General features: G+C 35.4%; 1 protein-coding gene across 2 annotated transcripts in view; it reads left to right on the forward strand.

Moving 5' to 3' along the window:
- LOC126970487 (trafficking kinesin-binding protein milt) overlaps positions 1-14,372 on the forward strand; it is a 92,896-nt gene that overhangs the window by 24,466 nt on the left and 54,058 nt on the right. For both annotated transcript variants that reach the window (XM_050816421.1, XM_050816419.1), the window contains one exon: positions 5,125-5,229. Coding sequence is in view for 1 of the 2 variants with exons in the window: in XM_050816419.1 (XP_050672376.1) it covers positions 5,125-5,229 (105 nt within the window). In the remaining variant the exon portion in view is untranslated. The remainder of the gene's footprint in view (positions 1-5,124; positions 5,230-14,372) is intronic.

The raw sequence follows: 14,372 nt of genomic DNA on the forward strand, positions 1-14,372 counted from the left end.
TTGACCTCCTAAAAGAAATTCGCCGAATTACCAATTACCCTGTATATTAAGAAAGAAAAGAAAATTCTAAAATAATACTTTTGACAATTAAAATAGAGTGATTTGTCGTTCCACAATTTTGTGGACGAGATCGTTTGTCGAAGATATTTTCAAGTTCTCAATTGAAAGAAAAAATAACAAATTTAAATAAAATTAACAACTTATTTTAAAATTTCTTTTATAATGTGTAAAATATCAAATAAGGCTTAAAGAATATCTTTATAAATAATTGATAAGAGTGATATGTATACCTCTTTTTGATTTCAATTAATTATTAAATAAGGAAGTTATTACGATCGCATTTCCTTATTATAACAATATTTTATCCGTATACGAAGAGCGAGAGGCGCGTAAAATGCAACGTTGACGAATAAGAGATATATTTATGCGAAGGAGAATTATACGAGATATTAGCAGATTTCGACACATTTTCTCTCTTGCGTCGCGAGATATCTCGAGTTGCGCATGCTAGCTAGCCCTGCTGGTGTTGCGATCGCAGCCTCTCCATGATTATCCAAATGATTTGAGTTTTCTTTAGGAACGAACACGAGACTCAGTCACGTGCCAGATTTTGGCGAGACGACACGTCCTGAGGATGCCTCGTGTAGAGGCGAAACACGTGTCGCATTGTTTAAAGACAAATATTGGCGTAATTAACACTAAAGAAAAATCATTTGGATTATTATGGATTTACGCAAAGTAACCTAACTTCAGTGAATTTTCTTTTTGCCTCTCCATGAGTTGCCGCGCTGTCGTTTGTGGCTCCCGTCTGGCAGTCTATCTAATAAACCGGTCTTGTCTTTCTGTAGTTATCGGAATACCTATCAGGATGTAGTTCAGCCGTCGCAGGTGTGCCTTAGCCATGTCAGTTTATTGTCTAATCGTGTTAGCAGCATATACTACAGAAATTAGTCTTTTATCACATGGGACCCATTTTTAAGGATGTGCTATGTAATTGTAATTTGAGATCTACGAGTAAGCTAAGAAATGCAGCAGATTCCATCGGTTTTACCACATCTCCGTCTTACAAAACATTCGCATCTGTATTTTTGACATTAAGCTCGATAAACTTTATGGATTTTCTTGCTGTTAAACAATATGCTATTGTTGATAAACCAGGACAAGATGTCAGATTGAAGTTTGTTTACTTCATCATAGGTAATTTGGTTGCTTTTCGCTTTGAGTGCGAGTATTTATTTTAACTCATCGTTTTTTTTTGTACAAGAGGCGCTTGCAATGTGGCAGCTGTTTGTATATATCACTTGCTCGTATACAGTATTAAACCAATCAGAACGGTGCTAACACTCTGAATCACGTCTGCATTCGTTATGACGTTATAAAGCGCCATATTTGAATTAATGTAACATGAGTTTCGACTTTAATCATTGTGTTAAACATTACTTATTCATCCCGACGTTTTACTTTACAGTTCAGTTATAACCTGTGTTTTTGTTCTCCAAAACTGTTATTATTCATTATTACGTTTTTTACCTTTCCTACACTTTTCTGATTGGTCGTAATACTGCCCGCGTATAGTGCCTAGCTTTTAGTATGCGATTACTGGTGTCTAAGGCAATTCGACGTTCATGTGATTCTTCTGAAGTATGGTCGGTGGTGATTAGCTCTTCCAAATAATATATAATTGGTCCAATCAGCAAACGGTCCCGATACGACAACGTCTATAGGATTTTTTTATGGGAGTGGAAGACAAACAAGCATACCGGTCACCTGATGGTAAGGTGATCACCGCAGCCCATACTCTCTTGTAACATTAAAGGAATCATACATATGAATTCGAATTTTCGACAGCCCAAAACACATTGGTAGGTGGCGGGCGAATATCGATCCGGGGGCTCCGTGGTAATACTCAACGGTTCAACCTATTGTGTCATAAATAAATAATAATATTGACACACTTTTACACAAATTATCTTGCCCTAAAATAGGCATAGCCTGTACTATGGGTACAAGACAACGATATATTTAATACAATATGTTATGTGCTTACTTAAACATACATAAATTCATATAAACATCTATGACTCGGAAACAAAAATCCATATTCATCATATAAATGATTGCACCTACCGGGATTCGCACCTGGAACCTTTAGCCCAGTAGTCAAGGGCACTAACCATTTGGCTATATGGGTCGTAAAATTTAAATAGGATCTGCTAGTTATAACAATACGGCAATCGTATTGTAAAGGAATTTCAGTGTAATAAAGTGTACAATATCAGTGCATATTGAGGCAATGTCGGCGCCGGCGTCGAGCGGGACGCTATAAATAATGGTGTCTCATAGCGCGAGTCATCGTCCGCGGGGCTAAGACCAACGGGCATACTCCACGTTGCCCCTTGTGGCATCCGTCAGCCAGTTGAAACTATACAGTAACCATTGGAAAGGAATATAGTCATATTAGTTGTATCTTGCTTTTTTTTATGGAATAGGAGGACAAACGAGCGTACGGGTCACCTGGTGTTAAGTGATCTGATTAAAACAAAGTCGCTTCCTGCGTCCGTCGCGCATCTGTCCCTACGTATGCTTAGATCTTTAAAACTACCATACCAGTGCGAGGCTCCTTTGCACCGGAATCCGGCTAGATTATGGGTACCACAACGGCGCCTATTTCTGCCGTGAAGCAGTAATGTGTAAACATTACTGTGTTTCGGTCTGAAGGCCGCTGTAGCTAGTGAAATTACTGGACAAATGAGACTTAACATCTTATGTCTCAAGGTGACGAGCGCAATTGTAGTGGCGCTCAGAATTATTGGGTCTTTCAAGAATCCTGGTTGTAAATAACGGGATCACTCGGAAAATACACTATATTTCCCTTCATTATTTTCCATTGTAAACATAATTAGTACATATTTAATTTATGTAACTGTTTTGTCTTCTAGTATATTTGTAACCTTACTATTGTAAAAGATTGTTTTGTTCCTGAATAAATAAATAAATAAATTATTTAGTTTCTACTATTAACTCTTGACAGAGCGAAGTATTTCCGGGCAGCTAGTATCATATAGAACGAATTCGACATAATTTTTTTAAGTCTTTACAGAGTATTCTGTTTTCTTATTTACAATAATAATTTTTAGATTGACTTCTTCCATGTAGAGCTGTATGTATTTAAAAAATCGATAATTTAAAAAAAAATAAATCAAGGATCCAGAGATAAGTAATTTAACGGTTCTTGTAATTGGCTTTATTCAAAATTCAACAACAACAATTGGACATATTTCCAAATAGTAGGTATATCGAAATTGAGTTAAGAACACAAAATTGGTCACATTTTTCATATTAACGGACTGACAAAAATGGCAGCCCTGCTGTCACTCTTTAAATGACATCATGACTTATTAGCCCAACCCACATGTAAGGAATAATCTAGTTTTTATTAAACTTTAAACACGAATCCCTTAAAATGTGATGCTTTTGTGGCTTGGAACGTCCAATTAATAAAAATAGTGAACAATTCCTATTTCACCTGCGATCATTTGCAGGTGTAATATTTTCATGTTTAATACCGTTGGCTGACATTTCTGTTATGACTAACAGGCACTGGTATTCGATCTCGTATTCTGCTCATACTCTCGGAATGCAGCACCTGCAATCAATTCTATAGTCTGCAATATGATCTTACGGCCGTTTTCAATAGCCTATATATCCATAGTTTAACTTACTAGAGATAGACAAATCTATCCTTTTACGCTTACATACATTTCAATAACCTATCGACAGATAGCATTGGACTATTACTATATTGGACATAACTGCATTGATAAGATCTTGTCATTAAACGGTGATAGCAATCTATCCGTAACTAGAGATACGTTATTGAAAACGGCCGGTAATGAATTGGGTGTTAAATTCAGGTTCAAGTCAGGTTTTACTGACGAGTTTAAATCTCGTTTGGGGGAGATATGTCGATACTTAAGATACTTTAATTTTCTTTCTGTAACTACGTGATATGTAACTTTTTATTTCACCTAGCTGTAAGTTTTCCTAAAATTGTAAAATGAAATAAAACACTTCAAAAAACAATAATTTAATAAGAAGGGTGATCGGATGAGTTGACAGATCGCATGAAATCTTGTACTTGACATATTATTGTTGTATGTACAAGTTCAAATATTTTTATTCAAAACTAGTAGACCCGACAGACGTTGTTCTGTATATAATAAATAAAATAATGTTTTTTATTAATTTGTCAATAATATTTCATAACATCAAGAATTACTTCGTAAAATATGCACCCTGCTGTCGTAATGAAATTGTTTCACAGCAGAACTGTCAAACCGTGCGTCAATAAATTCTCTCATAGAAATTATGTATGGACACATCAAAGGAAAAACAAAATTGTTGTTTTTATTTAATTCCGAACATTTTTTCATATTTATTTACCTTTTAAACCTTCCCTGGGCTTCCACAAATAATTCAAGACCAAAATTAGCCAAATCGGACCAGCCATTCTCGAGTTTTAGCGAGACTAACGAACAGCAATTCATTTTTATATATATAGATAGGATGTGATATCACTTATTGTAAGTCAAAACCTTACCACTTATTCGAAAATGCAAATGAAATAAATTATCAACTTTTTTACAACAAATGCATCAAGTATCTCGTATTGAAATAACGTTTTATTTAGTTCATTTGCAACCTTAGCTGTTTCAAGTAAGGCATTGGCCAACTGGACAAAATATTATAAACAGTATTAGTATCTAGGGTCATTATCGGCACAAGATGAACCCGCGCGATATCAGAAAACAGGAATCGACTAGATTGAAAGTGCTCGGGAACCGCGTAGGTGTTAGTGAGCTGTCCTATGACGTAGTCGTATGTGCGCGCAGTATTCTCGATTATATTTTTTAATTTTTAATCATTTCCACTTGCCAGTACTAAGACGGAACTTTCAAGAAAGGCGTTTTTACTGTATGTACTTTGAATAAACTTTCTACAATACATATTAGTGTTCAATAATTATGGCTTTCGTTGCAAAGTAAACAACTTCGCTTGAATATTTAAACTGTCAGGTTTGTGTATGATAATTAACTTGTAACTTACGTAATGACTGATTTCCAGGTTACGAGAACCAAGATTGGTTCATACCGTCGCCAGCGTTGCCAGTGAACCCCGAAGATCTCGCTCTGACTCCTGACCAGATCAGGGAAACGCTTAACTATTTTCGTAAGTTATTTTATATTTTCAATATTTTACTTATATAAATGAAGGTATGTACACACATTAATAACACACATAAGTTTCATATCACGATGTATTATGACTTATGCTGTTATCAAATTTATCTTTGTAATTCTTAAAACCACGCAGACGGAATTGTAGGAAAAAGGTATATTAATTCAGTGCGAATGTACGAAATGCGTACTTTAGCAGTAGGTACTTTACATTCGACGCGATAGAACGATTTGAGCATCTGTCTCTATATCCAATGATATCAAGATGCGCTAAAATGAGCTTATTTTTTTCATATGTTAGAATACTTATATCAAAGAAAATACTATGTTAGAATACTGTTAGATTTTTTGAATGTAGGTACATATCTTTAAAATGAAGTGGGTAAGTGGAAATATGTGGTTTGAATGCATTAGCTATCGCGTTTTTTTTATTTTGTTCTTATAAAATGTACAGCATATTATTTATTATGTATTTATTAGGTAGGTAATATAATACATTACATTGGTCATCAGCGATTTTATATGATATCGGCAAAACAAAATTCGTAAATGACCTACTTGATATATATAAAGAGATATAGAAAAAAAATAGACTTACGCATATAATGTTTAGGTATCTACTTCTGATTGTGTGCATTTGGTAGGGGAGTTTGTTGGGTTTTTATGTGTAGCTGAGTTCTTGTAGGAGCAGTGTGGTCTACAGTGATCATGTATCTAGGTATTGCTTTCATGCCCATACGACAATAGGACCTTAAATTACAGGTTAATAAAACAATATCACTGCACCCTTTTGCAGTGGCATGTGATGGGAGGTCGTTTTTTATGGTATTAGGAGTTCAAATATGGGTATTTGTCAGGTGATGTTAAGTGATCACCGCCGCCTATGCGCGAGGAAGTAATCACAGAAGCGTTGCCGGTCGTTTAGGTGGGTTTATAAACCCGAATGAACCTAAAAACACTACGCATGAAAGTAGTTTGACGAAAGTTCCTCGGAAACCACATTGTAAAAGAACACCATAAATCTAGGTATTGGATGATCTTTAAGTTTGCGGCGCCGTGGTACGATAGCGAATTCGGCGGTAGGGTAGGGTAAACCTTATGTTGAGGCCAAACTTCTGATCGGCAGATCTGAACTGAAGTGTACTCAGTTATTTAAAAACTCCTGCAATAAAAGAGTCCCTTCATGCAAGGTAGCATGGGGACTTCATTTGCTTTTAGGTGTGTTTTGCTATCTTATTCAAATAATCGCTGTTGAGCCTCGGTGTACAAATAATCTCGCCTACAAAACACAAAGTTCTTACATGTTTGTTCGAATACGGTAAACGTGGTATACAACCTGTTTCTGTATCCACGCTTCCACCGAAGCGATAACTCTTGAGAAACATCCGTTATGTCATCCACGTTAAGCATTCCTCTCGTGTTTCTGTCACTATGATTTTGTCCGCGAGTGGTGCGTTTAAAATAAACGCGGATATCAGGCGTCGGGAAGTCTTTTAATAGTCATAATTCATTTTAAGTATTCGTAACGCCGCTATGGCCGAATGAAAGGCATATTTCGTAATATTGAAGCCGAAATGTGAAGTATTTCGGTTAACAGTATGATTTGATTTTTAGAAATATGTGCTTTGTGCGAACGAAACAGTAGTTTCTTAATTAACGATATATCTAATTGGAATGGTTTAAGTGGCGAGGCCATTTAGAATTTTATGAAAATTGCCAAGTGTCAAATTGTCAGCTTAAACCCACTTATATTCTTCGGTAAAGTGCACTCTTTGTGTACTGCCATAGAAAGTCACGTAAAAATTGGTGCGGCTGTTTCGAAGAGTACCTGGAACAAACGGACAGACAAACAGTCAAGCAGACAAATATAAAAAAAATGTATTTTCCATATAAAAGCGGTTAAGTTCATACTTTTGCCTGCATTTCTCGCGTGTCATTTTCTCAGCATGAGAACAGACTCTCTTAGCGCTCCACTACTGTGTCCCGGCCCATGAAAAATTGACTAATACCCATACAAGTCACCAGATTGATAGTGGTATAATAAATTTCCTTTGATATGGTATAAGAAATTTAATTCCGTTTGGATGTACGTCTATGAGAGATCCTTCAAATCCGCACTACGGAGCAACCTAATTTAATCAAATAATTCATTATTTTTGTTAATTAATTAGTGACTAATTCCGTTTTAATGTTTTAGATAGTGATTATAATTTCTGAGGAACACAAATTACGCTTTCCGCTGTAAGAGAAGCAACGAAGTAAAAATTATTGTAATATCTGCCGGCCTTTAAGGAAGGTGTTCGCGCTTTTTTGAAGGTACCCATGTCGTATCGTCCCGGAAACACCGCACAAGGAAGCTCATTCCACAGCTTTCTAGTACGTGGAAGAAATCTCCTTGAAAAGTGCACTGTGAAGGACCGCTACTCATTCAGATGGTGGGGATGATATCCTGACTTGTGGCGTTTCGTGCGAAGGTGGAATTCGGCGACAGGAATCTGGTGAAACAGCTCTTAGGAACACTCCCCGTGATAAATGCGGTGGAAGACACACAATGAAGCGACGTCTCTACGCAACGCCAAGTGATCTTATATATCTTTATATATACCTATTACAGTAATTAGAATTTTGCCTAATAATCCGAACGAAGCCTATGATGAATCTGCGAAATTGACTCTATAATACGGCGTCCAACTTTTTTGCAAAGCGACGGTACAAAACTTCCTCAAACTAAGTATCCTTGACGCTAATTAACCAAGAGCGCAATAATTAACGGCAGAATTACTAACATCTTAATTCCCTTGTTGTGATATTAGGACAGGAAGGTTTGTCACTTAATATTAATTTATAGGGCATAAACTACCTCTCCACGATCAAATTAGGTCACTTGACAAATTTTTAATTACAGAAGATACACTCTCAAGGCAGGGTCCTTTTCTGTGATACCGTAAAAAATATACAATAGTGCTATAAATTTGGAATTCTGTATTCATTTCCATATAATATGTAAATATGTATATATCAAACGGGTGATTGTTTACGTGTTCAAGCTTTTGAACATAAATATAATATAGAAAATGTGCAAAGTGAAATAAATATTTATTTGGATTGATCGAAATTTGATACATTCACTTTTTGGAGATCATTTCACGCAAATATTACGCTCGGCTACGCTTCAGGTGGTCCATACTGAAATAAAATTTTTGGCACACTTTGCAATATTACCTCCAGTGTCTCACCTATGGCTCATTAAATTATGTAAAGAAGAATAGAAGACAAGCCACATACTTCCCCCACAAAAATAGTCTATTGGAATCACATCACACGACCGTGGCGGCAAATCTACTGCGCCGAAACAAAACATTAATTCACCATAGCTCACCAAAATCGCCTCTGAATTTGTTCATAGTGTGCTATGTGACACCGTCCAGTTGAAACATGTCAACCTCATGTTTTCTTTCATATTGGACAAAAAATGTGCCTAATTATTGGACCGCAGCTGGCTCCACTTACTGTAATTTTACAGCCGTCATCACCTATGAAGAAGTACGGTGCATTGATACCGCCGTCTGTAAACGGCGCAAAATAATGCACTTTTCTGAGTGCATTGGCTGTTCTTCGGGCCTAATTCAACAGTTTGATCAAATTCATGTACCCTTTGAGCCAAAAATGAGCCTCTTCGCTGAAGGTTATGTTTTGAATTAAAAAGCGTTTCTTTATACAGTTTTCTGAGGTCCATTCACTGAAAATTCAGCGCTGTGGCTAGGGGCCTATCTGACACCAGTTATAAATTGAAAGCAAAGTGATAACAAAGGCTCAGCTGTAGAGATCAGCGATGAATGACCATATCGGTATCTTCGTTAACATTGGTCATGCACTCTACCGATACTGTAGGGTAGATTGATTTTGATATCGAATGTAAATTGTCCGATATTTGGTTGCATTGCATTGCCTGCTCGGGGATCGATTATGACGACCATACAATTTACGTAACTTGTGAAATACATTTTTCTCGCAGCAGGTATCTTGATAGTAACTTTCAATATTTAGTGATTGTTATTGGGGCGTGTCTTTTTATGATGAAATGCTACGTTAAATTAAACACATCTTACATTTAGCACGTGTCACGAATGTGTGAAATGTCAAATGCCAAACGCTTAAAAAGTCACACGTTTTATGCGATCTTAAATTTTAAAAACTTTGATTTTAATTCGATCTAAAGCGCTTTTTATATCATGTGTGATCAATTTCTATTCATATCCTTATTCAATTCAATTAAATTTTCTTTATTTGCGAATTTGGGTGATATACAGGTGTTGAATATAAACAAAAATATATGAGCAGCCAAACTCTGCTTAATTACAGCATGCAACTTTTAAAAAGACATATTACTATACTATAATATAGTGTTCTTCATATTATTATCTAAATGTCAAAAAACTAAATAGATGTCAAAAACAATATTTATAATAGTTAAAAATTGTCCGTAAGGTAATCACTGATTGTATAATATGTCTTATCTATTAGGAACATTTTTAACTTTTTTTTAAAATTCGGGATTATATAAACGAGGCCCAGCGCAGAAGAGGCTTTTTGTAAAATGGGCACAATTACTGGGTGGCTGTTGGAGCTCAATGGCATGTCTTTTGCTCTTGCGATTATGAAATAAATTTAAATTACTTTTTACAAATACAATAATTTCATAAATATACAGACCTGGCATTGTGAGAATTTTATATTCTTTAAAATACGACTTGCAGCTATCTGTCATTTTTAATTTAAAAATGGCCCTTAAACATCTCTTTGGTGCCTTAAACACAGCTTCTTTTTCACTAGAATTACCCCAGAATATAATACAATATCTTAATAGCGATGCCACATATCCATGGTAAACCGTCAGTAGCACCGACACGTTTACTGTTTTACCCAACATATAAAGTGCAAAGGAGAATTGCCTTAACTTAGTACAAATATGATCTAAATGTTCCTTCCAATTTAAAGTAGAATTAATATTCAGACCTAAGAATTTTGTTACATTTACTTCGTTGATAGTTTTACCTTCATAATTTACATTCAAAGCATACGATGTTTTTTCTCTGAGCTTAAAAATCTTAAGTTCGTTTTATCTAAGTTGATTATGAGTTTATTACGATTAAGCCAGTTTATTATTATATCTAGTGTATTCTTAACATTAATAATAAGGTCATTTAAGGTTTTGTTTGCAAATATAACTGTACTATCATCAGCAAACAAGACCATGTCATGGTGAGTTACATATTTTGGTAGATCATTGATATATATAATAAATAATAGTGGCCCTAAGATACTTCCTTGAGGAACGCCGCGTTGAATTACTTTCGACTGTGAATGGGATAACAAGCTTTTTATATTTTAGGTTGACCTTAGTAATCTGTGTTATTTGTTTTCTATCTGTTAAGTATGAATTAAGAAGGTCTAATACGTTACCTCTTACACCGTAGGCATAAAGTTTCTTTAATAATATTTTATGGTCAACAAAATCAAAGTCCTTGGTTAAATCCATAAATAAAGCACAGACTGGAACCCTATCATTTAAATTACGCATGACAGAATTAAGAAATTTGTAGACTGCCATGTTTATATTTTTATTCTTTCGAAAACCAAATTGTTCCTCTGCAAACAATTTATTTTTTTCAAAATAACTATTCAAAGACTCATAGATAACCTTTTCAAATACTTTAGAAAGAATGGGGACAAGTGCTATGGGTCTATAGTTATTCATCGATTCCTTGTTAAGTTTCTTGAAGAGTGGTTTTACTATTACAGTCTTCAGTTTATCGGGAAATACACCTTCAGAAATACATAGATTAATGATAAAGCTCAGTACCGGTGAGATTGTTAGAGATACAAATTTTAAAATCTTAGTAGTTATTTGATCATATCCAGTACTATTTGTATTGTTGAGCGATTTAATAGTCTTATTAACATCAAATGGGGAAGTAGGTTTTAAAAATAAAGAATTGTAATCATTACTTTTAATCACTTTGGTAACTGAAGTATTGACATTTTGGATGTCATTATTAGGATATTGCTTAGTAAAGAAATCTTTAAAAGAATTTGCTATTTCTAACGGATCTTCAATTATCTTACTACCAAAAATTATTAGATTTATCTCTTCCTTGGGAGCGTTTATTTTATCATAATTAGATTTCACAATGTTCCATGTTGCCTTGGATTTATTAGTAGCACAGTAAGTTGATAAGTGTTCTGAGATTTTTGCGTTAATTGTATGATTTTGTTTAACCGTTTAGAGTATTCTTTCAGTTTACTTTTATTATTATCACTACGGTTTTTTCTGTATTGCCATAGTAATGCACGTTTTTTCTTAGAACAATTTTTAATGCCCCTAGAAATCCACCTTGGTCGTTTTTGCAGATAGTTTTTTATTTTTATTACTGGAAAACATAATGAATAGAAAAGTATAAATAGATCGTAAAATTCCTTAATGTTAGCCATACCGGCTTCAGTTAGTAGACCTCGTAAATAAAAAATTCAAACAGCAGCCCCTCGTTGACTAAGTGACAATAGTTATCGGTGATTAACTCAAAAGAATGTTCATCCGTTTCCATTTAAGTCCCTAATTTTTCCATGCAAACAAGGTTACATGATATAACGTTCTCTTGCAACACATGAGGTATTACTAGTGTTGTTTCATTTTGGTTGTAAGCGCTGCGGAGGCTTTCATGTCATATGAAAGGGAAACATACTAGTTTGGCCTATAGTTTTGACAGTCGGTGGAACTTTTATGTATCAAATGGTCGCAAAATCGTAATAAATTTAAACGGAGTAAAGTTTTACATGTTCTACCTGCGCTAGTCCCGTCATTTCAAGACATCCAATTTCACTGATATAGTACAAATATAAATGCTGAATATCAACTACTACTATATTTAATTCGCTGGGAGCCTCACCCGCGGCAATATCACTTGAGTTATCTAACAAACCACGTTTGTAGATACGAGTACACCACAAAATCACTTTCACATTTCTTATTACAATTTATGTATTTGGAAAATTGATATCGTTTACTCATTAAGTCATTAGGTGTATTATGATTGTATTACTTTCTTCGTGGTGATCATTTGGTCAAGATGCATTAAAATTAATCGACTGCACTTACTATGAATAGGTTGGTGTGAATAGAATAAGCTTGCGAAGTGTGTTGGGACCACGGCTTATTTTTATATTGATGGTTATTAACGGTCAAAATCGGCTTGAATCTATTATTTTTAAAATAATTGCGTCGGCGTCGAATTTGCAAGCCTCGAAAATGTACATACATGGTAGATTTATCAGATTATGTTTTTTAAATAGCGTTTTGCAAGAGTGCCACGGGTCTACACCCACACTGCACGTAAGCATTTTTTTGGGCAGCAAAAACTCGCTGACCATAATATGAACCATTACACCATTTTAGTAGTCCATAGCGCAAAACTGATGCAACGTATCCATGAGGGGATAGCTCGGAAAAGCTGAGCTTATGCAAAGGCAAGCTCATCTTTTCCTAGGTTTTCGTTAAACACCTCAACTAATATTTCATGCTTTGCTCATGCTTTGGATGACGATTGTTCGATCTGGTCTTCTAAATACATAACTTTCTCGTTGGGACTTGTGCTAGCTTCATAAGTTTAGTTGTCGCCAACAACTTCGGCCGGCAATTTAGGTATCAAGATGTATCGCTCGTCGATTTTACTAAAATCGTAAAGTTACATAACTACAGCAATCCAAAATCACTGAATGAACTTTAAGTAAAGCATTTATTTGTATTATAAAAACTTTAAATGAATGCAAACAAAATAATTGGTCATGCTTCAAACACTTATGTAATTGGTCGCGCGGGCTTTAAGTCCACACACTTTATTGAGCTCCATTGACAAAACCAAGTTTGACTTTCGCTTGCACTGCACAGAGCATGTCCCTCGAACATCGAACGCTCTCCGATTTTGGGAAATAATCGTTTTTCGTGTGAAATTTGAAAAAGAGAGATGACTGGTGTTCCATAACTACGTGATTTTTAAGAAACTTAACGCCTTACACAGCCATCTTGTGGATTGTGCAATGGAGAATGGAGCGACCGCCCTCAGGCTTTTTAATTAAATTTTTTTGTTTTGAATTTCTTAATTCGAATAAGAGACGTTCTGCGTGGGTCTGCGGCATATATTTATAGGTTACCTACGGTTAAGGGCTCATTCATAGGTACAATTAAATACAAGGCAGTATATTATATATATTTAATACTCACTGAGCACAAATTTAAGAAATACATATATTAAAGTACAATGCGCTAAGCATACTTTGTATACTGTTTTATAAGATGAATTACAATAGCTTCCTTGATTAAGAAGGCTTACTTTAGTATAGCGGATTATATCGAAGATTATGCATGGTTCTTGTTTGACTGGTTCTGCACAGGCCACCTAAAATTGTCATCATCATCATACGAGCCGAAAGAGTTTCACTGCTGTACAAAGGCCTGCCCTAAAGATCTCCACGACGTTTGCTTTTAGAGGTGTTTTGTCATAATCACCACGCTTGGCAGGCGGGTTGGTAATCGCAGTTGGTGATGCTCTCTGTAAAAATGCATCTCCATGACCTAAGGTGTTGACAAAGTAAAATCGATGCGATTGCTGGAAATACGAGAAGTTTTAGACATAATGATATGTCACCCCACGTGATAAAGCTATTCCATTTAACAAAGCTGTTATTCGTACTCTTATCAATGTGACACCGTACTAAAATGTAATTGAGAGACCCTGACCTGCTATGTATTTGTGACTGAAATGGCACTGTCGACGTATTGAAAGAATAATATCGAATTCTATTTTATCAATCTCTGCTTTTAGTAAGCTTTCATTCTTTACTGAAATGTAGGGGGCTAGTTTTTATCATTGGTGGTTGAAGGACTTGGTGGTCAAAAGGTAAATGCGCATTTATAAACTTCCTGCTTATTTTTCTTTATGAAAATAAGGGAAAAGACGAGCAGGACGTGCAGCTGATGGTAATCGATACGCCCTGCCCATTGCAATGCAGTGCCGCTCAAGATGATTGAAAAATCCATAAATTCTGAGCGGCACTACAACTGCGCTCGTCACCTTGAGT

Source organism: Leptidea sinapis, chromosome 21 (genome assembly GCF_905404315.1).
Source record: "Leptidea sinapis chromosome 21, ilLepSina1.1, whole genome shotgun sequence".
Lineage (NCBI taxonomy): Eukaryota > Metazoa > Arthropoda > Insecta > Lepidoptera > Pieridae > Leptidea > Leptidea sinapis.